Here is a 25,909-nt window from a genome sequence, read left to right as displayed (position 1 = left end):
CATGTGCAGAGAAGGGGACAGAGCTGGGGAAGAGTCTGGGGCACCAGGAGGGGCTGAGGGAGCTGGGAAGGGGCTCAGCCTGCAGAAAAGGAGGCTCAGGGGGAACTTCTGGCTCTGCACAACTCTTGACAGGAGGGGACAGCCAGAGGATCAGGCTCTGCTCCAGGGAACAGGGACAGGAGGAGAGGGAACTGCCTCAGGGTGGACATCAGCAGGAAATTCTTCACTGAAAGGGTAGTCAAACACTGGAACGGGCTGCCCAGGGAGGTGGTGGAGTCCCCATCCCTGGAGGTGTCCCAGGAAGGGCTGGAGGTGGCACTCGGTGCTCTGGGTTGGGTGACAAGATGGGCATCGCTCAGAAGTGGACTTGATCTTGGAGGTCTTTTCCAACCCCAATGACTGTGTGGGTGAGGTCCAGTCTGTCCAGTCCTCTTGCCTTGAGCATGCCTGGGAGCAGGAAATGTCCTTTCTGAATTACAGCGGCAATTTGGTGTCAGGACAAAGCCCCAGCGTGTTCTCTGGCCTGGTGTGCCTCAGCTTTTTGCTCCCAGCACATCCACTGTGCTGAGTTCAAAGGGCCGATCACAAGGGATGCCTGCTAAAATAAGCTTTTCCCTCATCCTTCGGGCTTAGGGGATTCTAGGAATTCATGGTTCATGAGATATGTGGCCGTGGTGTCCATTTTTAGTGACCTTAAATGAAATTAAGGGCAACATGGAACATGTTTTTCAAAACTCCAGTGACAGTGACTCTGCTGCAAGCCCACAGGCGTGGCTCCCCACGGGCCAACACAAACAGGGTCAGCCACTGTCCCAAAGGGGTGACATCCCCCGTGCTGTGGCAGCAGCTGCAGGTGCCCCAGGGTGCTCCAGCTCAGAGTGGTGCTGTGGGAGGTGGCAGGAGCTGACTGGGGAGGGTGGAGGGGGCTTCTGGCTCCACACAAGGCTTGTTGGCTCCGTTCTGCTGAGGGAAGGCTGGTCCTGCAGCCTTGGGTGATGTCCATGCAGTGCAGAGAGCAAACAGGGCTTGCTCAACAGTGACAGATGACCAGAGCAGACAGAATGGTTTGGGATAGAGGACACCCTTCCTCTCCTGCACCAGGAGCTCACTCCAGCTGTGTGTGAAGGCTCCCTCTGTTGTGCCAAGTGCTGCCCTGCCAGCCATTGCCTGGCTGCTCTGTAGCAACCAAACAGCATGTTGGGACTGGGAGACACCTCCACTTAAAGCCCACTTCCCCAGTATCCTTCAGTGGGAGTTCCAGTCACACGTGTGAGAACCTCCTTAGCATGGTGTTATGGGGCTTCTGCAGCTCCTCTTGGCAGCAAGGGCAGTGAATGTCATGGGCAGCCAAGGCTGTATTCAAAGCTAAACCTGTGCAGTGTATTCATGATTTGACATTCATGAACCGTCCATCCCTGACCAGATTTGGGTGTTGTTCTTTCTGATTAGTCTCTAATTTGCCATGTTTGTCACACCATATTTCAGTCATGGCCTCTCCTCCTGTCCTCCCTGACCCATGCATTGGTGTAAGCCACAAGAATTGCCATAACTGATCCTGCATGAATCCTCATCCCCTTTTTCTTCCCGTGGCCTTGCTCTCCACCCCACACAGAGCTGGTTTGGGTTCCTTCACCACTGTGCAGCTCTGCCCAGGCAGTCTGTGAGCAGGAGCAGTGAGGCAGGTCCCTTCTGTGCTAGCATTTGTTTGACACGCTGGTGAGAGTGAAGTGCTGGCTGTGGTTGTAGCTGGCAGGACAGTATGTTCCCAATAAAGGAAATTTCCACCAAAGAAAAGTCTGCAAAATCCCAGAGCTACTAAAATTGGGAGAGAAGAGCAGGTCCTTCCTTTACACACTGTATATGGCAAAAAATGAACAGGAATTGGTGAGCAGGCGGGAGTGTCGATCCCTTCCTTCCAAATATAGGGACAGGGCTGAACCAGGGGAACCAAGCTGAGCCTATAAAAGCTGTCAGGGAGAAAGCCCTTGCTGGTGGCTCCTGATGTCCTGGCCAAGCTCATGGCCATGCTGTGACTGACCTGCAGAGGGACAGAAGGCTCCTACCACAGGTCCTGTTCCCCATGAGCCTCACAGGGCTGTAGCACTGTGGTGGGAATTCTGCTGTAGATTCCCTGCTGGGCCATTCCTTGGGCAGGGAAGGAGTGGTCTCTGGTGAGCTTTGCTGGCCCTCAAAAGGCACAGTTACTCACAGTGAGAGGTGTTGGGCCTTTTGGAGAGGCTGCAGCTTAGCTGAAGTCTGACCTTTGACTCTTTCTCTTTCAGAGATACGACATGTCAGCTGGTTCCTTCCTGCTTTCTGTTGCCTGATTGTTAAGGTGAGGATTTGAGGCATGAAAACTAACAGCTTGCCCAGGCTGGCATGAGCTGATTTTTCTCCTGTGCCCACCATGGGCAGTGCCTGTTTTTCCCCTCCATGAGCTCCTTTAGCAAGCCACAGCACATGTCCATTCCTGCCCACTGTGGCTGCTCACTAGAAGACTAGGACAGGTTCCATGTTAATAGAGAGTGGGGGAAATCATAAATTAAAAAACAGAAGAAAAATAATCTTCAGAGCTTCACTTTTTCTAAGCACTACATGAATCCTTCAGATCTGACCACTTTCCTGGGCAGCCCTCCTCCTCCTTTGGACATGGATCTCCTTGCCTTGGGGCCATGGAGGGTGGTGGCTCTTTTTCACTGCCTTTGTACCTTCCAGCTTGGAAAAGCAAACAACTCCCTCAAGATCTCGCCGCACACACCTGAGAGCTGGGAGGGGTGAGCTTGGAGCAGCCAGCTGGGGGTGGATGTTCATCTGCACTCTGCCCTAAGCAGCACACGGGGCTCCGGGGGTCTCTGTCTTTCAGAGCCATGAGCAGAGACGCTGGCATGGAGATTTTTGGTGAGGCCGCGCCGTACCTGCGCAAATCCGAGAAGGAGAGGATAGAAGCCCAGAACCAGCCATTTGATGCCAAAACCTACTGCTTTGTGGCTGACCCCGAGGTGGAGTACACCAGGGGGAGGATCAAGGCTGCACAGGATGGGAAGATAACTGTTGAGACAGAGGATGGCAGAGTAAGTGCATTCCTTCTGGCCCTTCTCCCAGCCCTGCTTAGGGCCCCAGGGCATCTGCTGGGGATGAACTGAGAAAGCACCAGGCTAGCTCAGGCAAGAAATTTGCCCTGCCCTCCCTGTCCTCTGACTGAGACCAGCACAGCCTCCACAGGAAAGCATAGCTCTGGATGGTGGGATAAAAGTATTCATTGGATAATTATTCTTGGTTTGGGCTCTAAAAATCAGGCAATGCTCTAAACCAGGCTGGATCGTAGCCTCGCCAGTCTTAACTTAGTTTTTAACACTTTCTCAGCTAACGCTGTCACATCCACTCATAAATTCCTTCCTTTACTGGTAGCTGAGCAGACAGATAACTCTGCAAGTCGCCTTTGCATGTGAAATTGTCAGTGTCACTGGCTGCAGTTTCCCAGAGGAGCATCCAAGGTGTTAATCTTCCAAAACGCTGAAATGTCTTAACAGCTTGTGCCCTGACACCTTTCGTAAGAATAACTGCAGCAGCTCTAAGCACAACCACGACCAACATCTTGGCAGTAGGTGCTACAAGGCTTTTAGAAGGCAGTGGCTGAGTTAAGCTGCTGCCAGCTGTGAACATCTGCCACCCCCACAACAAATCCACGGGCTCTGGCAGTGTGGCAGGATGGTTCCTCACAGTGGGAGCCCAGCAGACAGTGCTGTTTGGTAGAGACAAAGCTGTTCTTTCATTGGGAATGGCCACAGACAGGAGTGCAACGAGTCTGTCCCAAGGATGGACCTGCTGTTGATGAGTCTTGTGCTGTTTGTGTCCCAGCTCTCTGGCACGGTCATGGGAACCCTGGAGGCTGGGAGGCTGGCTGGCCAGCAGATGTGCCCCAGGCTCTAACAACCATGAGCAGCAGAGACCTAAAGCTCACAAGCAGTGATAATGTGTTGAAAGATCTGTTTCAGGCCAAATCATGTCTTTGTGGTCACAGCAATTCCAGGAAACTGACATCCTGTCAATGTACCCATGTTGTAGATTTCCTGGCTGGCTGCAGTGTTTGCCCTGAAATAGCCATATTTTGCTTAGCACAGTCAAACAGAAAGAAAAATATGAATTACAGCAGCCTTAGAGATGTTATTACTTCTCTGTGGTTGTGGAAGTTCTGCCAAGAGCTGCTGAACCAAGGTTTGCTCTTTCTTTCTGGATTATAGACAGTTGCTGTCAAACCTGATGATGTGTATGCCATGAACCCACCTAAGTTTGACAGAGTTGAGGATGTGGCCATGCTGACCCACCTGCACGAACCTGCCGTCCTCTACAACCTCAAGGACCGCTACAGCTCCTGGATGATCTACGTAAGTTCCTTCTCTTGGCAAAGGAGAAAACACAGCTGCAGGAGCTGGACTTCAGTGACACCCCTGGTTTTTTTTTTCCTGCAGACCTACTCGGGTCTCTTCTGCGTCACTGTCAACCCCTACAAGTGGCTGCCGGTGTACAACCCCGAGGTGGTGTTGGCCTACCGAGGCAAGAAGCGCCAGGAGGCCCCGCCACACATCTTCTCCATCTCTGACAACGCCTATCAGTTCATGCTGACTGGTGAGTGGCTCTGTTTTGACCAGACTTGGAGTAAAAAAGTGTGTCAGAATCACTGCCTCTGGCAAGTGCTGTTCCATACTGCCACGGCTCAGCCACCTTTGCCAACTCTTGTCACTGTCATATTTTCTGAAAAATCCCCTTGCCCAGGATTCTTCTCCTGGGAAGCTGAGAAGCCTCAGAGAAAAAGGAAAACAATATTATCTCATTTGCTTCTCCTTGTTTTGCTGCTTTGGAATGTGTTTGGAGATTGTTTATCCAACAGGTGGTTGTTTCATTGGTTTCATGTGAATTTTTTTGACTTAATAACCAATCAGGATCAGGCTGTGTCAGGACTCTGGAAGGAGTCGTGAGGTTTTCATTAGTATCTTGTTAAGCTTTCTGTAAGTATCCTTATCTTTCTTTAGTATAGTTTTAGTATAGCATTCTTTAATAAAATATAGTATCATAAAATAATAAATTAGCCTTCTAAGAACATGAAGTCAGATTTCTCAATTCCTCCTCTGTCTGGGGAACTCAGAAAATACCACAAACTCTTGCAGAATGCTTGGTCTGTGTAACATTGCAGATTATCTGCTTGGTTTTTATTATCAGCCCTAACTGATGCAAAACTCCAGGCAGTTCTCTCTCCCTATCTCCTGAAATATTTTTATTTGTGAAGCACTGTGCTGTTGTGCTGCCCATTATCTGTATTTCTGGTCTAAGTACTAAGCTAAGCATCCTAACAGGGACCTCAGCAAAGGGCAGCTGCACTTGGACAGGACTCAGTATCTGGGAAGTCCCTGGGCAGCACACCTGCATGTGCCTTCAAGGAACAGCAGGTAGATCCAGAACAGAGCTGGTAGAAATATTATCACCAAAACACATGGTTTTAATTTGAATAAAGTCCTGTCCCATATTAAATAGTATTAAAGGTAAAGAATGGAAAAGACAGAAGCAAAAGCAAGTATAGGGTGAGCACAAGAGGAGGAGAGAAGACAAAAAGTGGAGTATAGGGAGGGAAAGAGAGGTGGAGAGTAGACCATGCACCTTTTCAGTTTTGCCTGCAGAGATTTTGTTTCATTCCCCGATGGACACCAGGTCACAGGTAACTGAGAACCAGCACTCTCCCTACAGCTTCTCTTACTGCAGGTATTTTTCCCCCCGACAGATCGTGAAAACCAGTCTATCCTGATCACGTAAGTGCATCTGCCTCTTTGGACTTTGTCTCCAACAAGAGGTGGGCAGATTATTCTTCACTCTGAGCCTTCTTTCTCCAGCGGAGAATCGGGGGCCGGGAAGACGGTGAACACCAAGCGCGTCATCCAGTACTACGCGACAATCGCCGCCAGCGGGGACACGGCCACCAAGAAGGAGCCCCCGATGAAGGTGTGAGGAGGAGGGGCTTGGTGAAGGGCAGTTCAGGATGTTATCCCCTTGTGGACAGCACTGGTGACACACACTTACCTCAAAATATCTTCTATTAGCTTCAGCCACTCTTTGAAGGCCAGCAGGAACAGGGGCTGATGTGCAGTTAGGACCACAACAAATACAAGCCACCAGAGCTGCCACTGCCAAGGTGTAGCTTTACCTGGACTGAAACAGGATTGGTGCCCAGGAAGAATCAGAGGCTCCAGTTTCTCAGCATGGATCAATCTGTCCCTGTGGCTGAGACCTGAGAGCTCTGACTGTGGGGGAAATTCTGAAAAAGAGGAAGACGAGTTACTGGTTGTTTACTCCCAGTGCTGGTTCTTGGTGCTGGAGTTGAGAAGGTGCAGCAGTAGCACTGCAGAGCTGAAATGAGGTGCACGTGGCTGCACATGTAATCATTCCATAGAGCCACTTCTTCCTACCACATAGCTCACAGTGCTTTTCAGTAATTATTCAATTATTCCTGCAGGGTACGCTCAAGGATCAAATCCTCAGTGCCAACCCACTGCTGGAGGCCTTTGGGAATGCCAAGACCGTGAGAAATGACAACTCCTCACGCTTTGTGAGTCATCCTGTGTCTGTCCCTCTGCTCTCCTATGTTTCTAATGCTCTTTGCCTGCTTGTTAGCTGTGACTGTGAGGCCCTTGGCTGGGAAAAATGTTCCTGCTGACCAATTCCTTTGTTTTTATGAAATGCCGATGTTTAGCAGCTGTTTCATGCTCCTATCATTGCAGCAAAGTGTTCCCCTTTATCTATCTTTGCCTATCAAAGCTAATCAGACTGATTTGATAATGCTGTTGCTAAGACTGAAGAGATTAAAACACTCTGAGATTGCTGCACTGACCACCACCTTTTGTCTGCTTGCCAGGGTAAATTCATTCGTATCCATTTTGGAACCTCTGGAAAGCTGGCCTCCGGTGACATTGAGACCTGTGAGTAACTGAGGGGGGGCTGACAGCCTTGCTAGAACATAAGGAACCTGAAAAATGTCTAAAATGTGAATACATGTTACAGACTTGCTGGAAAAGTCAAGAGTCACTTTCCAGCTGAAAGCTGAGAGAAGCTACCATATCTTCTACCAGATCCTCTCCAATAAGAAGCCTGAACTGCTGGGTAAGGACAGCCACCACCTGGTGACATTGAGTAAAGTCAGCGTGGGAAACATTTCCCTCTGTGTGCCAGCTCGATGACAGAGGGTCCAGTGGCACAATGCCCTGTGTCACACGCAGAGCAGGGAACATGTGCTGATTTATGTCCTCAGCATTGCAGCCTCGGCCCTGCCCAGGTTCCCCAAGCTGTACTTGTGTCTCTGCATAACACTAGGGCTTTACTCCACCTCCATTTATCCTCCCTGGGTAAGTTCTAACACAAACTGTGTGCAGGTGAGGTGCAGGGGTGGCCAATGTACTCTGCCTTGCACCTTGCCATTATCCATGGTGTGGAAATTCCAACTTAGAAGGGCCAGAGCCTGTGAATAATCTTCAATAGAAAGGTAAGCAATTCTGGGTGCGTGATGGGCAGGTACCCAGATCTACAAACCATTCACTGAGCTTTTCATCACATGGGCAAAGGTTATTTCCTGTTTCCAGTGCAACCCCTCAGACCTTTTCCCCCTTCCCACTGCCACAGCACTCCCTACCATGCCCCACATCTGTCCCTTTGGCCACACACCCACCCTTGCTCCACTCTGCCCATCCTTCCCAGCTCTCCACAAAACATTTCCAAGGTGGAGCTCCTGCTCCCATCCTCCCTCTCTGTGTCATGTATGAGGATAAGAACAAATGAACCTTATCTGAAAGCCTCTTTCTTAAAAGCTGTTTCTGTGCCTGCTGAGTGCTCAGCTCTCAGTTCACAACATGTTAAACTGGAGGGACTGCTCAGCCAGGGGAAGGCTTTACTCTGTCTTTCTGGTCTCTTAATAGAAAACCAGGAGTTTGGGATGCAGGAGGAAGGAGAGCTTGTGAAACCTTGCTGAGCCATTGTTCCATCTTCCCTGCCAGGCTCTGGCTCTCACTCCTGTGTTTGCCTTTCAGAGATGCTCCTTGTCACAGCCAACCCCTATGACTACCCCTTCATCAGCCAAGGGCAGATCTCTGTGGCCAGCATCGACGACCAGGAGGAGCTTGTTGCCACAGATGTGAGTGCAATTAGCAAGGAGAGACTTTTACAGTCTCACTTTTACTCTCACCACTCTTAAAACCAGCTGATCTGTCTGGTGTGCAGGCAGCCATTGACACTTTGGGCTTCAGCTCTGATGAGAGAATGGGGATTTACAAGCTGACGGGAGCGATCCTGCACTATGGGAACATGAAATTCAAGCAGAAACCACGTGAGGAGCAGGCAGAGCCTGATGGCACAGAAGGTAATACCTCCCTGGCTGGGAGAGCAGTATTTCCAACTGTTTCCATGCCATTTTTCACTAGAAATGGAGGGAGTCTTCCAGGAGAGATGTCATTGTTCCTTGATAAACATAAAAAGGAGGTTTGACTTTCAACTTAGTGCATGAAATAGAGGCACTTTCTGCATCCAGTTTATTCCTGGTGACTCTGCTGTAGGACCAAGTGCCTGGGGCACATCCCTGTAGCATTCTCCAGTTTCTGGTTACACATACACACTTGTTCTGCCTGGGACATCGTGGAGAAGTGGCTTGATGGGAAAAACTCTGTGTTGTCCCTTCAACAGTGCACTCCTGGGTTTCACCATATCTGTTGGTGCTGCTCTAGCCACTCTGTCATGAGGACCGGTCCTACAAGGCTGTTCAGAAAAGTAAAGAAGAATGTTAGTCAAGATTTGTGGATGGGGTAAAGCCAATCAAGTTGCAGGTTTCAGAGTGAGCTCTGGCTGGTTCCAATGCCCTGTGTGTGTCTGAGCTAAGAAGAAAGTATTTCAAGTTCTTATTTTGTTTTCCAGAGGCTGACAAAGCAGCATATCTGATGGGCCTGAACTCAGCAGACTTGCTGAAAGCTCTGTGCTATCCCCGGGTGAAAGTGGGAAATGAATATGTGCTGAAGGGCCAAACAGTGGATCAGGTGAGCAGCAAGGAGCAGCAGGGACCATCCTCTCCCTAAGGAAAAGGAATGGCTGTAGGTCACAGCTCAGAATGGTCAGGGCCATTGAGGCCTGTTAGTGCAGCCTGTGTGGGCATGGTGAGGGGTGTTTCGTTCTGGGGCTGCACTGGCACAGGTGTGTGACATCTCCCTGCAGGTGCACCAGGCAGTGAATGCCATTGCCAAGTCTGTCTATGAGAAGCTCTTCCTGTGGATGGTGATGCGCATCAACCAGCAGCTGGACACGAAGCTGCCGAGACAGCACTTCATTGGGGTCTTGGACATTGCTGGCTTTGAGATCTTTGAGGTTTGCAGTACTCTCAGGCTTCTGCCTGTCTCTAAATGCTTTTCTCAGTTTGTTTGTCTTCTCTGACCTTTCCTCCCCTTCCTCACCCCAGTGCAGCCCTCAAGAATAGGGCAAATCTGTCTGAAGCTGCTTCTGCCTTTGTAGATCCATCACCCACTTTGTAAGAGAAGAGACAGGGCAGAAGCATAGCCATGGAGCTGCTCTCTCTCTCCCCCCACAGAGTCTGTATTTATGGACATTAGGGCCCCCAAACATGGCCAATGCAGGCTGCAGTAACCATGTGCTGCACTGCACTACTTTTCTGTAAGCCTGGACACCCATGGTATATTCTTTACACTGTTATCAAAACCCTTTTGGGACAGTTTGGCAGACCTTGCTGTGACATCCCTGTGAAAAAAAATGGATGAGAGGCAGTTTAACACTATTAACACACTTACTCAAATATTAGTTCAACAGCTTTGAGCAGCTGTGCATCAACTTCACCAATGAGAAACTGCAACAGTTCTTCAACCACCACATGTTCGTGCTGGAGCAGGAGGAGTACAAGAAGGAGGGCATTGAATGGGAGTTCATTGACTTTGGCATGGACCTGGCTGCCTGCATCGAGCTCATTGAGAAGGTGAGTTTCTTAAGCATCTTGTGCAATCACACACATTGAATCTGTAAAGGGTTCTTGAGAGTGTTTTCTCTGAGTGCTTTCAATACCATCTCTCTGGGAAGCTTTCAGGTCTCTTCACCTCCTCTGTTTCTTTAAATATTACCCTTGTGAGTAATTAATTATCCCCTGACTGGGAATGCATCCTGTCTTCTAAAAAGACACTGATGCTATCCTTCCTTCCTCCCTTCCTTCCTCCCTCTGTCGCCCTCCCTCTTCCTTCCTCCCTCTCTTCTTCCCTTCCCTCCTTCCTCTCCTGTGTTTTCCTCCCACTCAGGTTTTCTCTCAGTTAAATTCAAATCCCAGAAAGCCTCATGTCTGCTTACTTTTTGCTCCTTCTGAGTTAGAAGTCACTACTGTATTCTGAGAAGTTACTGCACTTTTTTTGTGCAGTCTTTGCCTGACTTGTCTTGTTTTCCACACACTGTCTGGGTAGTTCAGAAATGTATATTAAAATCTTATGAGTTCTTTTAAGTATCTTGCCAGCTGTTCTTGCTTACTTGCTCCTCTCAGGCTAATTCTCTATAAAATACCTCCAGAACTTCAATTTTAGCATGTCTTTCACTCTGTATTATTAGAGCTTGAATTTATCTTATTTGAAAACATCATTTTCCTATTCAGCCCATGGGCATCTTCTCCATCCTGGAAGAGGAGTGCATGTTCCCCAAGGCAACTGACACCTCTTTCAAGAACAAGCTCTATGACCAGCACCTGGGCAAGTGCAGCAGCTTCCAGAAGCCCAAGCCTGGCAAGGGCAAGGCTGAGGCCCACTTCTCCCTGGTGCACTATGCTGGCACAGTGGACTACAACATCACTGGGTGGCTGGAGAAGAACAAGGACCCTCTGAATGAAACTGTCGTGGGGTTGTACCAGAAATCATCTATGAAAATTTTATGCCATCTTTATGCCAGTTTTGCTTCCATAGATGAAGGTAAGCTTGGAGGATTATGTTTCCAGTTTGGGATTTCCTACTGTACCTCTCACCTGACGTGGATTGGTGTTGAGTCAGTGCTTGTGTGCTGTGTGTTAGATGCACAATTATAACACTGTCAAAGGGATCTGCAGCAGTTCCTCAGCTCGACTGTCGTCTCATTTTCCAGCTGAAGGTGGTGAGAAGAAGAAAGGAGCCAAGAAGAAGGGCTCTTCCTTCCAAACTGTCTCTGTACTCTTTCGGGTAAGTGTGTTCTCTGGCAGAGACTGTCACACCTGGCTCCACAGCCGTATTTTCATTTGAAGACAGGAGGGAAGTTCTTCAGTAGTACCATTTACTTTGCTGATGCCTACACAGAATGGTAGAATATTCACAAGGAGAGTAAGGAGAAAGTTCAGAATTTTTGCTGTTCAGCAGAGTCAAATCACTTTGAGAACTGAGATAATCTAATCTAGAGATTCTAATTGAGATTCTAATTCTAACTGAGATTTCTAATCTAGAGATTAGAAATGATCTCTGTTTTACAGGAAAATCTGAATAAGCTGATGTCTAACTTACGAACAACTCATCCTCACTTTGTGCGTTGCATCATTCCCAATGAAACAAAGACCCCAGGTAATTCATAAAACATAGAATATAAAGGGGCAGATTGAGCAATGCTGGAGCAATCAGTGTGTCCCCATGCTGCTCTGTCACAGGCCTGATGGATCACAAGCTTGTTCTGCACCAGCTGCGGTGTAATGGTGTTCTGGAGGGCATTCGGATCTGCAGGAAAGGATTTCCTAACAAGATACCATATGGGGATTTCAAACAAAGGTCAGTAATAACATTCTTCTGTTTGCATTGAGCCAAACTCATTTGAAAGAAGACTCTTGCTAAACCAGCCCATGATGCAGTTGTTAGGAAAAGACTATTTTAATATTTAACACGCATGGAAAGCAAAAGACATATCTAATAGCATGGTCTGTGTGGGCAGTGCCCACCCAGATGCCTTCCTCAATACTGTGTGCCAAAACCTATTTTTAATTCATTCCTGTTAATTTGAATGTTTGGATATTCTTTGCTTTAATTCTCAAACCAGGCACAAGCATGTTTCAGCAAAAAGACAGAGGGTGGTCTGTGCACATCCTGTATTTAACTGCTGTCTGGTAGAGGCTTGAAGAGTGTGGTTTAAATAATTCTAACTAGAAGGGTTTTATAAAGAGGAAATTGTGTTAAATGCAATACTACTTCTTGATGAAATGCTAAGTTTGACTGGCAAATAGAGCTGCAGTAACAGAAGGGACTCCAACAGGAAATCCAAGTTAGTTCCACATGACCCTGTCATTTTGTAGTGGGTTAATATTTCTACATGCTAACATTTCTACAGCATTAGCAGATTCATTTATAGATAAAACTCCACAACCAAAAAATCTTATCATGAGAGCTGCTCCAAATGAGACATTTATAAATTCAGGGCAACCCAGCTGGGGTCATCTGCTCATTGTGTTAGAAAAAAGGCAAATGTAGGGTCAGATCTCTAAGAACAAAGCAATCACTCCCCCCTTACAACTCTGTGCAAGGTGTGCTGGAGAGCAGGACACTGAGAAGGGCTGAAATGGCGTTTTGGGTACTGCCTGAAGGCATTGGCCCAGCCATTGCTGTGGGAGAGCAGATTTGTGTATCGATGCTGAAAATAGGCATGGAATAATCTCTCAGTGTAGGATTAGGAAGTCCATTGCTGGATCCAAAGTCTAATTCTAGGTTACATGGTACAGGAGGAATGTGAGAAGCTGGATATGGTTCAGAAAAGCAGTTTCCGCAGTTTCCCTACTCTTAAAATCCATCCATCTTTTGAATTTACAGCTAACCCAATGAGCTGCACCCCCAGAGTAGAGATAATGACTGTGACACAAATGAGCAGAGTCTCTCAGGTCCAGAGAACAGACTGTCCATGCCATCAGTCTCAGTGAGGGCTGTAACACATCCCTGGTACCCACTGAGCTGACCGGCTGCTATTTGCTGCTTTTCTTACTGCTTTGCTATTTGAGGCTGGAGGTGTGAGTCAGACTCAGCCTTCCTCTGTATCTTCGCACTGACAGCTGTTCTTGTGGCATCCTGTGCACTAGAATGGTACTGATGGATGAGCTTTTCTCCTTTATTTTATCAGATACCACCTTCTGAATGCCAGTGTCATCCCAGAAGGAAAGTTTATTGATAGCAGGAAGGCGTGTGAAAAGCTGCTGTCTTCCATTGAGATAGATCATACTCAGTATAAATTCGGACACACTAAGGTAAATGTTTAATTTTGCCATACAATAAGAAAACATTAATTGCACTGAAATGTAAACCCAGCAATGATTGGTGTCTGTTCTTTGGCTGCAGGTGTTCTTCAAGGCAGGTTTGCTGGGTGTCCTGGAAGAGATGAGAGATGAACGTTTAGGACAGATGATCACACGCACCCAGGCTTTGTGCAGGGGATACCTCCGGAGACTTGAGCTGAAAAAAATGTTTGACCACAGGTGTGTGTCCTCTGCCAGGTCTGGTTGCTCAAAGGTGGGCTATATTTCCAGTACTGATGGATCACTTTGGTTACAGGGAGTCCATCCTCTGCATCCAGTACAACATCCGTGCATTCATGAAAGTCAAGCAGTGGGCCTGGATGAAGCTGTACTTCAAGTTTAAACCCCTCTTAAAAAGTGTGGGAACTGAGAAAGAGCTGGCCATGATGAAGGAAGAGTTTGAGAGAACAAAAGAAGAACTGGCAAAATCAGAAGCCACCAGGAACAAACTGGAAGAAAAAATGGTGGCTCTGGTGCAAGAGAAAAAGGACCTGCAGTTGCAAGTACAAACTGTAAGTAAATTAAATATTTTTTGGCTCTTCAGATTACATCAATTTTGTTTGAGTGTTCAGTAAAGGGCTGAAAGGAAATTCTGTTATTTCATGTACCAGCCACTTAATAAGCAGGTGATTTATGCAAGTGTCAGTGCCAATGTGTGATAATGAAACCCATTTCTGTTCTCTATAAAAAGGAAAATGAAAATTTGGCTGATGCTGAAGAAAGATGCGACCAGCTGATCAAACTAAAATTCCAGCTGGAAGCAAGAATAAAGGAGGTGATGGAAAAGCTGGAAGATGATGAGGAGATGAATGCTGATCTGGTAGCCAGAAAAAGGAAACTGGAGGATGAATGCTCTGAGCTGAAGAAAGATATGGATGACCTTGAGTTAACATTGGTCAAGGCTGAAAAGGAAAAGCATGCCACTGAAAACAAGGTGCTTTTTATTTCTGCAATGTTTAATAACAGTTTCTCTGTGGATGTATAGATTCAGTAAACTTGAATGCTTACATGCTGCTGTGTAAGGAGATCTATGGGCCTGGTATTGAACCTGGGCACCTCTGTTGTGCAGGAAAAGCAGCCCATAGGTATGCAAAAATGCATTAAAATAAAGTTCAGCATTGCTTTGTGACTTCTAAAGGGCTGATATGTAAGCAGAGAGATTGTAGAGTGTGACCATACAATGGTCAAAGCCTCTTTGGGAGTCCAACAGCATGTTCATTGTCTATGTTCATGGCCTACGTGAGGGCCAAAATTATTAGAGACCTTGAACTATTTTGCCTTACAATAGGTCAAAAATCTGACTGAAGCAGTGACAGGTTTGGACGAGACTGTTGCAAAGTTAGTCAAGGAGAAGAAGGCCCTGCAAGAAGCCCAGCAACAGGCATTGGATGATCTGCAAATAGAGGAGGAGAAAGTTAATACCCTCACCAAAGCTAGGATCAAGCTGGAGCAGCAAGTGAACCATGTGAGCCTGTTCAACACAAGGAGAAGGAGCAGATTCTTTAGTTGTTCCATCAGTCATGTTTATACATGTTTATGTTGCAGGTTGAAGGATCTTTGGAACTTGAAAGAAAAGCATGTGTGGACCTTGAACGAGCAAAGAGAAAGCTTGAGGGAGACTTGAAACTTGCACAGGAAACCATAGTAGATCTGGAGAATGATAAGCAACATTTAGATGAAAAATTAAGGAAGTATGAGAAACAAATTAGTAGAAAATGTATTATTTGGCTTTAACTGGACATATTTTGTTTTAATAAAAAGAACATTTCCTTCACAGGAAAGACTTTGATTTTACCCAGATGCAAAATAAAATTGCGGAACAGCAAAATTCAGGTACTCATTTGCAGAAGAAGATCAGAGAATTGCAGGCAAGAGACTTTATTTCATCATTAATTACAGTTTGCTTGTTTTAAACTGTAGTACCATGAACAATGCTTGTCCACAGTTTGTCATTGGCTCCGTCAGACAGAGGGGAAGCTTCCAGCAGCTTCTCAGAGAAGCCATCCCTGTATCCCCCCACTACTAAAACCTTGTACCATGTAAACCCATGCAAACCCAATACAACAACAGAAAGCTGTGATCTAAAGGTAGAATGAGTTGGTTCTTTCTGTCAGTAAGTCTTTACCTACAATGCCAAAACAGTGAAGTTTGAAGGAAGTTTGTTGTGCTTATAGTCCCCAAAACAAGGTTCTTGGTGTTGTACTGTGACAAATATGCAGTGACCTAAGCACTGAACGACCTGTTCCCTGTTTAATTCCTGATGTGCTATTGTACAGGCTCGTGCTGCAGAGCTGGAAGAGGAGACCATGAGTGAGAAAACAACACGGACAAAAGCAGAGAAGCGTTGTGCTGAGCTGGCTCGGGAGCTTGAGGAAACCCGTGGGAGCCTTGAAGAGGCTGGAGGAGCCACCACGGCTCAAACAGAGCTCAGAGAGAAGCGTGAGGCAGAGTTCCAGAAGATGCGCCGTGACCTGGAAGAGGCCACGCTGCAGCACGAAGCCACGGCTGCCGCCCTGCGCAAGAAGCACGCGGACAGCACAGCTGAGCTGGGCGAGCAGATCGACAACCTGCAACGCGTGAAGCAGAAGCTGGAGAAGGAGAAGAGTGAGCTGAAGATGGAGATTGATGACTTGGCCGGTCGTACAGAGGCCATTACCAAGTCCAAGGTGTTTCTTTGTAACTTAAATACTCAAATTACCAATATTTTTGTCTGATGGGAACTTTACAGACACACCCATTGATGCAGGGCGACCCCAGTGTAGGAAATAATGTGCTCTGACTCCACGTTTCAGAAGGCTGAATGTCACATTCATATTTTCTGAAAAATCCCCTTGCCCAGGATTTTTCTCCTGGGAAGCTGAGAAGCCTCAGAGAAAATGGAAAACAACTCTTATCTCATGTGCTTCTCCTGTGTTTTGTGGGATGTGTTTGGAGATTGTTTACCCACAGGTGATTGTTTCATTGGTTTTTGCTGTAAGTTGTTTTAACTCTCTGGCCAATCAGTGCCAAGCTGTGTCAGGACTCTGGAGAGAGTCACGAGTTTTTATTATTATCTTTTTAGCATTCTGTGAGTATCCTTTTTGTATTCTTTAGTATAGTTTAGTGTAGTATTCTTTAATATAATACAGTATCATAAAATAATAAATTAGCCTTCTGAAAACATAAAGTCAAATTCATCATTCCTTCCTTCATCTGAGGGCAGTTCAAATACAATAGTTGAACAATTGCTTTATTAAGCTATACTATATTACACTAATACTATGCTAAACTACAAACTAAAGAGACACCATACTAAAAAAACTAAAGAAAAACCCGTGACTGTCTGCAGACAGCCAGGACACAATTTTAACCCAAGTAGGCAAGGAATCAAAACAATCTTCACCAGTGTCCAATTAACAAATCACTTTGAGTAAACAATCTCCATAACACATTCCACATCTGCAAAACAACAAGAGCAATGAATAGAGATAAGAATTGTTTTCTCTTCTCTGAGGTTCTCAGTACCTCCCAGGAAAAATCCTTGGAGAACTCGTGCCTGCTGCTCTCAGTGAAGAGAGCTCCAGCCACACACACCCACACAAATTCCACTTTCTGATTCTCTTCCAGGCTATTCTGGAAAAGAGGTACCGCATACTGGAGGATGAGATGAGTGAGATGAAAGCCAGACTTGAGGAGCACCAGAGGAACGTGAATGAGGTGGTACTGCAAAAAGCCCAGCTCCAGACAGAGTTTGGTAAGGAAGGCACAAAGATGTGCTGAGAGGATATTTTTTCCCTTCAGTAGCAAACAGATTCTCTCATGTGTACCATTCTCTGACCAGTCTGTTGTAAGGTCACTGAGCATAGTGCTCAAGTGGAATCTTAGAATGAAACTGAAAATTTGAGAAAAAATGTAAAATGGCTCAGGAGAAACCTGAAGAAGACAATATTGGAGTGCTACAAGAAGTACTGAGAATTCTAGAGATGATGGCATGAGCTATAGGCACCTCTCAGAGAAAGGGGAGATATGTACTTCAGCCCCCAGGACAGAGGAAGATATGGAATAAATGTTTTCCAGTTACTGTTAATCTTATGAAATGAAACTTTAGGGTTTATCTCTTGCATCACAAGGACAATTATGGAAAACTGCTACAGCATTTGTGTCAGTTCAGCCAGAGTGACAGCATAAAATCCTACTGCTTCAAAATGAAAATTGGGCTTTAAAAGAAACAATAAAGCAAATTTTTGAAAGCATTTTTCTTCAGGAAAAAAATAGGGTTTAGTGGATTAGAACTGTAATAAGGGATACAATTAGAATTAGGGAATCAGGTGAATTTTTATAAAGAAAGAACAACAAAAGCATTTTGAAGGATTAAAATTAATTGTGCAATGGTAGACATATGTACATAATGGGAACAACTGGTAAGGTAAACAGTGCTGTGTGATTCCACTTACATATTTTTAGGTTTTATTTTTATTTTTATTTTTATTTTTATTTTATATGAGTGTTTTCAGGATGCTTAATCTGTACAGTATTGAGAACTTGCCCTCTCTTGTCATAGGGGAACTAAGCAGTCAACTCAAAGAGAAGGAAACCATGAGGTTGCAGCTGTCCAGAAGCAAGCAGGCACTTTCACAGCAGATAGAAGAACTCAAGAGGCAACTGGAGGAAGAGATCAAGGTAGTGCAAACTACTGAGCACCTGATAAAGCTTCAAAATGTATCAGGGTCTCATTTCACTCCAAAAACAAATTTGGGAGTTTGTAAATATTACCTTTAATCTAACATAGTAAAATTAGTTGGGGAAGGATGTGTACAGTAAGCACTGTGTGCAGTAAGTTCATAGCAAAGGATGACTTGGGCATGCTGAAAGTTAATGTAACTTGGTGAATTTTTTCATGTTTTTAAATTTTAAAGCCATGGTCTATGAGATTTCTTTAGCTTCTGTAGCCACAGGGAAGACAAGTTACAACATATGCCAAGGTAAAAGCATCACTTTTGGTCTTTCCTTGTGGTAGAGCTGGTGACAGGTAAAGGCAGCTTCCTGAAGACTTACAAAGCCCCAGCCCTTTGTCTTCTGCCCAGGCTGCAGTGATCATGTTCCAGATGTACAAGGTTATGAGGTCTGCTGCTGGTCGCAGCTAACAGAAATAAATGATATTGTGGGTCCTCTTTAGGCCAAGAACACCCTGGCCCACGCCCTGCAGACCGCTCGCCACGACTGTGACTTGCTCCGGGAACAATATGAGGAGGAGCAGGAGGCCAAGGGGGAGCTGCAGCGAGCCCTGTCCAAGGCCAACAGCGAAGTGGCCCAGTGGAGAACCAAATACGAGACGGACGCGATTCAGCGCACGGAGGAGCTCGAGGAGGCCAAGTACAGAATAGATGAGATGAGCTGTCCAGATGTACATTGGGCAGAATGTAGACCCCCCCTTTTAGTAACCTGATCTAAATCATTTTTTTGGGGTTTGCATATAGTCCTAATTAAAATGAGACATGTAGTATAATGATTTTTTAAAACCTATTCTTGTTTTATTTATGTGCCTTAAGGAAAAAGCTCTCTCAGCGTCTCCAGGAAGCAGGGCAGCAGGCAGACACGCTGAATTCCAAGTGTGCCTCCTTGGAGAAGATGAAGTTTAAGCTGCAGGGGGAAGTGGAGGATCTGACACTGGACATAGAGAGAGCAAACACATCAGCAGCTGCCCTTGACAGGAAACAGCAGAATTTTGATAAGGTCATAAATGAGCACGGTATCTTTCAAGTGTAGCCTTCCAGAAAGCCAAACTAACACTCTGTACATCAGTCAGTGCTGAAGTCAAGGTGAATCTAACTAGAGCCACTAGGGAATGGCAGTAGGAATTTTTCCTGGTTTAAGAGACTATCATTATTTATCTAGTACAAAATATAGTCACAGATAAAAGAACATTTTCAGTACCAACAGGAAATGAAGCATAATAGCCTCTCCTATGAGGAAAGGCTGACAGAGTTGGGATTGTTCAGCCTAGAGAAGAGAAGCTTCAGGGTGACCCAATTGTGGCCTTCCAGTGCCTGAGGGGAGCTACAAGGAAGATGGAGAGAAAGTGTTTACAATGGCCTGGAGTGACAGGACAAGGGGGAATGGCTTCACACTGACAGAAAGTAAGTTTAGCTTGGATATTAGGATTAAATTCTTCCCTGTGAGGGTGGTTAGACCCTGGCACAGGTTGCCTAGAGAAGCTGCGGCTGTCTGTGGATCCCTGGAAGTGTCCCAAGGCCAGGTTGGATGTGGCTTGGAGATATCTGGGATAGTGGAAGGTGTCCCTGCCATGGCAGGGGATTTGGAACTAGGTGATCTTTGATGTCCCTTCTAACCCAAAGCATTCAATGATTCTATGGTGTCTTCCAGGTCATGGCAGAATGGAAGGGGAAGTATGAGGAGAGCCAGCTGGAGCGGGAAGCTCTCTCTAAAGAAGCAGGCTCGCTGAACACAGAGCTTTTCAAAGTGAAAAATGCCTATGAGGAAACCTTAGATCAGCTGGAAACAATCAAGCGGGAGAACTCCGCTCTCCAGCGTACGTGTTTGGCTCTGGTGTCCCATCACCTTCCACAGACCAACCACAGCACACGAGCACACTCATGCTGCAGGAGGGCACCAAGTGACAGCACTCTGTCCTTCCTGTGCTCTCCATCTTAATGCAGAATTTCTTACCAAAAGTTGTCAAGCATGTTTATAAAGTGATTAAGCCAATAGAGCAAATATCCTAGCTCTCTCATCCGCTGCAGACATTGAGGTGCCATTCCCAGGCAAAAGTAGTGTCTGTGGGAGACTGAGCAGCTCGTGAGAGTGAGTTTTACAGATGCACTGAACACAGTGACAGGACCTGTAGTTTCAGACTGATGGCCTATCTGTGGACGTAACACGTGTTACATCTAGGACCCGTCCAGGCTCTCTGTCAGGAGGGCTGTTAAACCACACCAATGCCCCACTTGGCCTGCATGAGTTGGTTGTGTCTGGTAAAAAACCAGATTTGAATATGTACATATTTACAGATATGTGTGCCATTGTGTACACGTGTTCATTTGTGTATATGTATTTATGTGTGCAAAAGGGGTGCTGACTGCAGCAACAAAGCAAAGAGTTCAGCTCCTCTGGTTGATGCCATTCTTCTCTCGCAGAGGAAGCAGCTGATCTCACAGAGCAAATTACTGCAAATGGCAAAATGATCAGAGACCTTGAGAAAGCCAAAAAGCAAGCTGAAATAGAAAAAAATGGTCTGCGAACAGCTCTGGAGGAGGCAGAGGTGAGGTAGTTTAAATATTACTGTAAATAGTAAAGAGCATGCTGAGCAGCTTTCTGTTCCCTTTTCTGGCAGTAACTGTGGGCAAGGTTGATTGCCACAAACTTGAGGAAGTTCTGTGAAGTCTCTGAGTACCACCTCAATAATCATGTTCTCTGAAATGTTACCTTCATCTTTGTTTTTCCCTTTTTTCTTTTAAAGGCAGCTCTTGAGCATGAAGAAGTGAAAATCCTTGGTGTCAACCAAGAACTGACTCAGATAAAGTCAGAAATCAGCAGAAAGATTGCTGACAAGGATGAGGAGATCAACCAGCTAAAAAAGAACCACGAAAGGCTTGTGGAGACAATGCAGGGTGTTTTGGATGCTGAGATCAGAAGCAGGAATGAAGCCCTGAGGCTGAAGAAGAAGATGGAGGGAGACCTGAATGAAATGGAGATCCAGCTGAGCCATGCCAACCGCCAGGCTGCAGAGGCACAGAAACACCTGCACAGCATCCAGGGAGCTCTCAAGGTCTTGCTTTACCTTCTGGTTGATTTATTTTTTAAGCACAGTATTTGAGAAATTCATTAGGACAAAACTGGCTCTTCAAATACAGGACACTCAGCTGCACTTGGATGATGCTGTCAGAGCACAGGATGACCTGAAGGAGCAGGTGGCCATGGTGGAGCGCAGAGCAAACCTGCTGCAGGCTGAAGCTGAGGAGCTCCGGGCAGCCCTGGAGCAGACGGAGCGGTCGAGGAAATTGGCTGAGCAGGAGCTTCTGGATGCCACTGAACGTGCACAGCTCCTCCACACCCAGGTGGTTTGCTGAGACTGATGTGTTTTGGGGTGCAGAGATTGATGGAGGAAGAAGGAATTGATGAATTGATCTCTGTGTGCAGACACTCAAAACCTCTCTCTTTCTCCTCCATAGAACAACAGCCTTTTTAATACAAAGAAGAAGCTTGAAACTGAAATTGCACAACTCCAAACAGAGATAGAGGATCTTACTAATGAAGGAAAAAGTGCTGAAGAAAGAGCTAAGAAGGCAATGACAGATGTGAGGATGTTACTGTGGTTTTCACTTTGAATTTTCAAGGCTTCCAGCAGCATTGCTGCTGGGGGTTAATTTACATACTCTTGTCACATGTTGGACAAGGAACCATCTGTGGGCCTGGTTGAAAAGGCCTCCTCTTTGTGTCAGAGGAGGATTAGAGCAACAGGGAACATGTCCTGCTGACAGATGGGGCTGTTGCCATCATAAAGAACTAAACCTACATTTAGTCAGTGGAAAACAAAATAACTTTCTTCAGTGCTGCATGAAAACCTAATCCACAAAGAAATCCTGTAGTACTGAAACCAGTAAAGTGGCTAAGGTATCTGAATAGTTATCTTTGCAAAATCCTATTTATCAAATTTTTAAATGAGAATTGTAAATTTCCATTCAAAATGGGTGCTAAATCCTCCCGTGCAAGACCTGTGAAGCTCAGGCAGGCAATAGGACTGGTGTGTCATGGGACTCAATCTCCTACTGAATTTTGATGCAGAGGATTAAACCAAAATCTTAGCACTTAGATACATTATGTGGAATTAAAATAGAAAACTTTTCAGCTTGTTCATTAAAAGGAAAAAATATAGAATCTCAGAATCATTAGGATTGGAAGGGACTTCTAGATATAATCTACTCCAACCCCTCTGCCCAGGAATGGTCACCTTCATATTATACACACATATATGTTTATATAAAGCTTCTAGTGGTCACATTTTTTCAATTTTTCTTTTTCTTTTATTATTCTTTTTTTTTCCATTTATTTTTTATTTTTATTTTTTTTCATTTAGACCTTTTCAGATATTTTGCTGCCAAAGCAATTTGTTGAATTCTACATTAATTATAATTATATAATTATAACATTAATTATAATGTCACTCAATATTTCACCAAAGTGCTTAATTATATTGTGTAGGAATCCAACGTTTGAGAGCAAAATAAATCTAAGTTTGCCTTAAATAACATAGATTATTTTAAACTATTTTGTGCCTTTGTGGCACTACCCTCCAGGAGGTTGGGGCAGTAGCAGGGCAAGCACTGAAGCACAGCACCCAGCACACCCCAGATGTGTTGAGCACAGAAGTCTTTCAGCTGTGCCATGTCCTGTTCCCAGACTCTGCTGTTGCTCTGGCAGTTTTCCCCTGGCACCCAGCTGTTAGTGAGGTCACAGTGGGACGGAGAATTTTCCCTTTCTGTCACTCCAGCTCTGTGTGCAGTAAGGCAGACTTTTCCCATCCTTTTCCGTACTATTTCCTGTCAGATTTTTTTCATTATCATGTCATGGAAAAGAAAAAACAAAATAGGGAGTGGTGTGGCAGGAACGGTCAGCAGGACACAGGAGTTAATCCTGTGCTGGTGCACAGTATGTGCTGTTCTTCCACATTCTTCCAGTTTCTTGTGTCATCTCCCTTCCAAGGCAGCCAGGATGGCAGAGGAGCTGAAGAAGGAGCAGGACACCAGTGCCCACTTGGAGAGGATGAAGAAGAACCTGGACCAGACGGTCAAGGACCTGCAGCACCGTCTGGATGAGGCCGAGCAGCTGGCACTGAAGGGAGGGAAGAAGCAGATCCAGAAGCTGGAGGCCAGGGTGGGTACCAGCACTGAACACGGGTGTCAGAAACATCTTTCTTCTCCAAGTCCTGTGTGATGGCTTAAGCCAATTGTTGATTAATTCACCAGATCCGAGAATTAGAAGCTGAACTGGAAGAAGAACATAAAAAATCCTCAGAGGCTATGAAAAACATCTGCAAATATGAACGGCGTTTCAAAGAGCTCACTTTTCAGGTGGGTAAAAATAGAAAGCAGTTCTGATGTTTTGTCTCCCAAGGACATAAAATTGCACGTTCTCTTTCCACAGTGTGAAGAACAAAAGAAGAACATGATTAGGTTACAAGATCTGGTAGATCAACTGCAGATGAAAATCAAATCCTACAGAAAACAAGCTGAGGAAGCTGTGAGTCACTAAAGTGAAGCAAATACTTATTTCCCAGTTCATAGGACTGCCAGTTTAAAAGTTGGTTCTGTGCCCCAGCATGTTGCCAGATGGTTTTAAATTTTTGTTTTGCAATTTCAGGGTGAACAAGCCAATAATGATCTCTCCAAACTGAGAAATGCACTGCATAAGATAGGTGAGGCCCTGGAAAGGGCAGATATTGCTGAGAGCCAAGTAAATAAACTCAGAGCTAAGGCCAGAGAAGGCTCTGCTACAAAGGTAAGGCTTTACTGCAGGTGTGCTGTTTGCTCAAGTGAGTCTGGCAGCAGATTTGTGCCTTGCCAGTGGTAGAAGCACCATTTGGAAAGGACAGCTCTGGAAGGAAGGGGCTTTTAAACACAAGCTGAGTGGGTTGGGTTTATTAAGATGCAGTAAGCTTAGCAGTGCATGTATCCTCATTTTGCCAGTGAAACAAAGGAATTAATCTTTTCTTCATGCTTCAGCTGTGGCCATCCTGGTGTTATCTGCATATATTCAATACACACAGTGGTTTTAAGGGTTCCACACACGTCTGCATTGGCTCAGGCTCCACTTGCACATCCTAGCTGGATGGTGCACTGAGATGGATGATTTTAGGGATCAAAAGACTCATCTTGGCATGTCTAGACTAAACAAAGCCTCTCCTTCCTAGGTGGTGTTAGGAACTGAAAAATGAGCTTCCCCTGGGATAACCAGAACTCCCACAAGGTACTTCTCCAGCTGTGGAAGTAATTTTCCCTTTGTTTATGAACACAAACATTTTCTGTCACTGCTGCTGTACCAGTGCCAATAAAATAGATATCTGCAAGTACCAAATAGTCTCATTTTGTTACTAAGTTAATTATAGTCAAAAGTGTGGGTTTGAGTCTTACTACTTCTGTTTCTGTTCTGAGTCTTACTACTTCACTTTGACCAATTTTATCCTGAATATAAAACCTAGAGGTTTGACAGGCTTTTTGCTTTTCCAAAGGAGGAATTCTGTTCCAGCTCCTGTAGCCTAGAAAGAGCCCGTTCTCAGGAGAGCAGCTGCACCTTGTTCTCAGCAGCTCATGACACAGTGCTGTGCTTCAATCCAAAGTCCTGCTGTGCTCCCAGGCCATGTCACTGACCCCAGCCCACCATGTCAAATTATTGGTTACTCAGTGCAACACTCCACTTCATGAACCTGCAGAAAAACAGTTGTATCTGGTTTAGAAGTAGCTGTGCAAAATCAACAGAAAATTACTAACTGCTAGGAAAGCTTGGTAACCCTTACCAGCCTGTCATTGTTCATTCCAGAGTATCCCGGCATCAGCATGGCATTGTCATGCAATCCTCCCAGCCCTCTTGCCTGCTTTTGGGACAAAGTTTTCTGTTTGCTCTTGCCCCAGTGTAGTGGTTTTGGTTTGCCAATTTGAGATTTCCTGGCCAGCACACCAATGAGTGTGGTGGGTTCAGTGCTGGCAAATCACTGAAACTTTCACAAAGCAGGGTCAATTAAACAGAAACAAATGAGACATAAAACATGTGGAATGAAAGAAATCCACATCAGAAAGAGGATCTTAAAAGGATGGCAATAAGTTGGAGAGGCAATTTGTGATGGCTGGGAATAGAAAAACAGACCACTCAAACATTCCTGGTGCTGAAGAACCACTCAGAAATGGAGAGCTTCAGGTGGAAAGAAGCAAATACCCTCCTGGATGCAAAGAATTAGTGTTTCAATCCACGTTTTCAGCATGTTGTTCGGAGCCTTACAATGCTCTCTGGTACCTCGCTTGCCCTCATGGGTGTGGTTGAGAATAAAGCAGGAGGCCCCATGCCCTGAGCTCAGGGACAGGCGCACACCCTCAGGCAGGAGCTGCCCTGAGCACAGCTGGGCACTGCTGATGGCACTGAAGGCTGGCCCTGACCCCCAGCAAACTCACAGCTCCCTCTGCCCTCTCCTCCTGCCCTCCAAGGCCACACCCAACTGCCCCTCAGGCTCCACAAGAGCCATCGCTGGAGGAGGGGACAAGGCTGCAGGGAGCTTTGGAGGAGGCCCATGGCAGGAGGATCAGCCCACCACGTGTCTCCTTTCATGCTCAGTGTCAAAAGCCCAAAATAGCCCCACTCTCCTAAGGCTCCTGTGCGGGGTCGTGCCTGTTTGTGGGGATGATCTGCTTCCAGTTATAGCGCCTGAAGACATTCCTGGGCGGGTAGGCTGCCTTCCATGTGGCACTGCAACGTGCTGCCCTGGAGGAGCTGGACACGTGTGCTGTGTCCCAAGGCAGCAGCTGCTATTCTTACCCCAGAGAGACTCAGTGCAGCACAGCTCCACTGCCAGCTGAAAGGTTAAACATCAGAATGGGGCCCAGCACTGTGGCCATGGCCATTCCCTGCTGG

General features: G+C 45.9%; 1 protein-coding gene and 1 long non-coding RNA gene across 6 annotated transcripts in view; one reads left to right on the top strand and one right to left on the bottom strand.

Moving 5' to 3' along the window:
* The first annotated feature begins 1,967 nt into the window (after nucleotides 1-1,967).
* On the top strand, nucleotides 1,968-24,359 carry LOC119709398 (myosin-3-like). 2 transcript variants are annotated; one of them, XM_038157115.1, is made up of 41 exons: nucleotides 1,968-2,068; nucleotides 2,283-2,335; nucleotides 2,864-3,071; nucleotides 4,242-4,385; nucleotides 4,470-4,626; nucleotides 5,774-5,801; nucleotides 5,883-5,991; nucleotides 6,503-6,595; nucleotides 6,902-6,965; nucleotides 7,048-7,146; nucleotides 8,067-8,170; nucleotides 8,257-8,395; nucleotides 8,944-9,062; nucleotides 9,238-9,387; nucleotides 9,836-10,006; nucleotides 10,664-10,973; nucleotides 11,143-11,216; nucleotides 11,501-11,588; nucleotides 11,672-11,789; nucleotides 13,123-13,246; nucleotides 13,338-13,474; nucleotides 13,551-13,806; nucleotides 13,986-14,228; nucleotides 14,583-14,759; nucleotides 14,840-14,985; nucleotides 15,072-15,162; nucleotides 15,571-15,960; nucleotides 16,901-17,027; nucleotides 17,835-17,953; nucleotides 18,450-18,646; nucleotides 18,823-18,901; nucleotides 19,658-19,823; nucleotides 20,428-20,552; nucleotides 20,751-21,059; nucleotides 21,145-21,348; nucleotides 21,463-21,588; nucleotides 22,994-23,164; nucleotides 23,257-23,361; nucleotides 23,435-23,530; nucleotides 23,651-23,788; nucleotides 24,201-24,359. In XM_038157115.1, the coding sequence occupies exons 3-41, from the start codon at nucleotides 2,868-2,870 to the stop codon at nucleotides 24,222-24,224; spliced, it is 5,721 nt and encodes a 1,906-aa protein (XP_038013043.1). In that variant the 5' UTR covers nucleotides 1,968-2,068; nucleotides 2,283-2,335; nucleotides 2,864-2,867; the 3' UTR covers nucleotides 24,225-24,359. The 2 variants fall into 2 exon arrangements, with proteins under 2 accessions (XP_038013043.1, XP_038013041.1); XM_038157113.1 differs by having other exon boundaries at nucleotides 18,823-19,006.
* LOC119709404 overlaps nucleotides 8,403-25,909 on the bottom strand; it is a 34,358-nt gene continuing 16,851 nt past the window's right edge. Inside the window, exon 5 of one of the 4 annotated variants that reach the window (XR_005259349.1) lies at nucleotides 8,403-8,787. This is a non-coding gene — a long non-coding RNA (uncharacterized LOC119709404). Of the gene's footprint in view, nucleotides 8,788-11,303; nucleotides 11,323-23,140; nucleotides 23,278-25,909 lie in introns of those variants that run through there. The other 3 variants (XR_005259351.1, XR_005259348.1, XR_005259352.1) reach the window with 3 other exon arrangements.

Source organism: Motacilla alba, chromosome 18, assembly GCF_015832195.1.
Source record: "Motacilla alba alba isolate MOTALB_02 chromosome 18, Motacilla_alba_V1.0_pri, whole genome shotgun sequence".
Lineage (NCBI taxonomy): Eukaryota > Metazoa > Chordata > Aves > Passeriformes > Motacillidae > Motacilla > Motacilla alba.
This window is presented reverse-complemented; position numbering and strand designations above follow the sequence as displayed.

Coding starts and splice junctions, on each gene's coding strand:
- LOC119709398 (XM_038157113.1), top strand. CDS start 2,868: ATGAGCAGAGACGCTGGCATGGAGATTTTTGGTGAGGCCGCGCCGTAC. Junction 17,028..17,834: donor CCAGCTCCAGACAGAGTTTG/GTAAGGAAGGCA, acceptor CTCTTGTCATAG/GGGAACTAAGCAGTCAACTC. Junction 23,362..23,434: donor TCAAAGAGCTCACTTTTCAG/GTGGGTAAAAAT, acceptor CTCTTTCCACAG/TGTGAAGAACAAAAGAAGAA.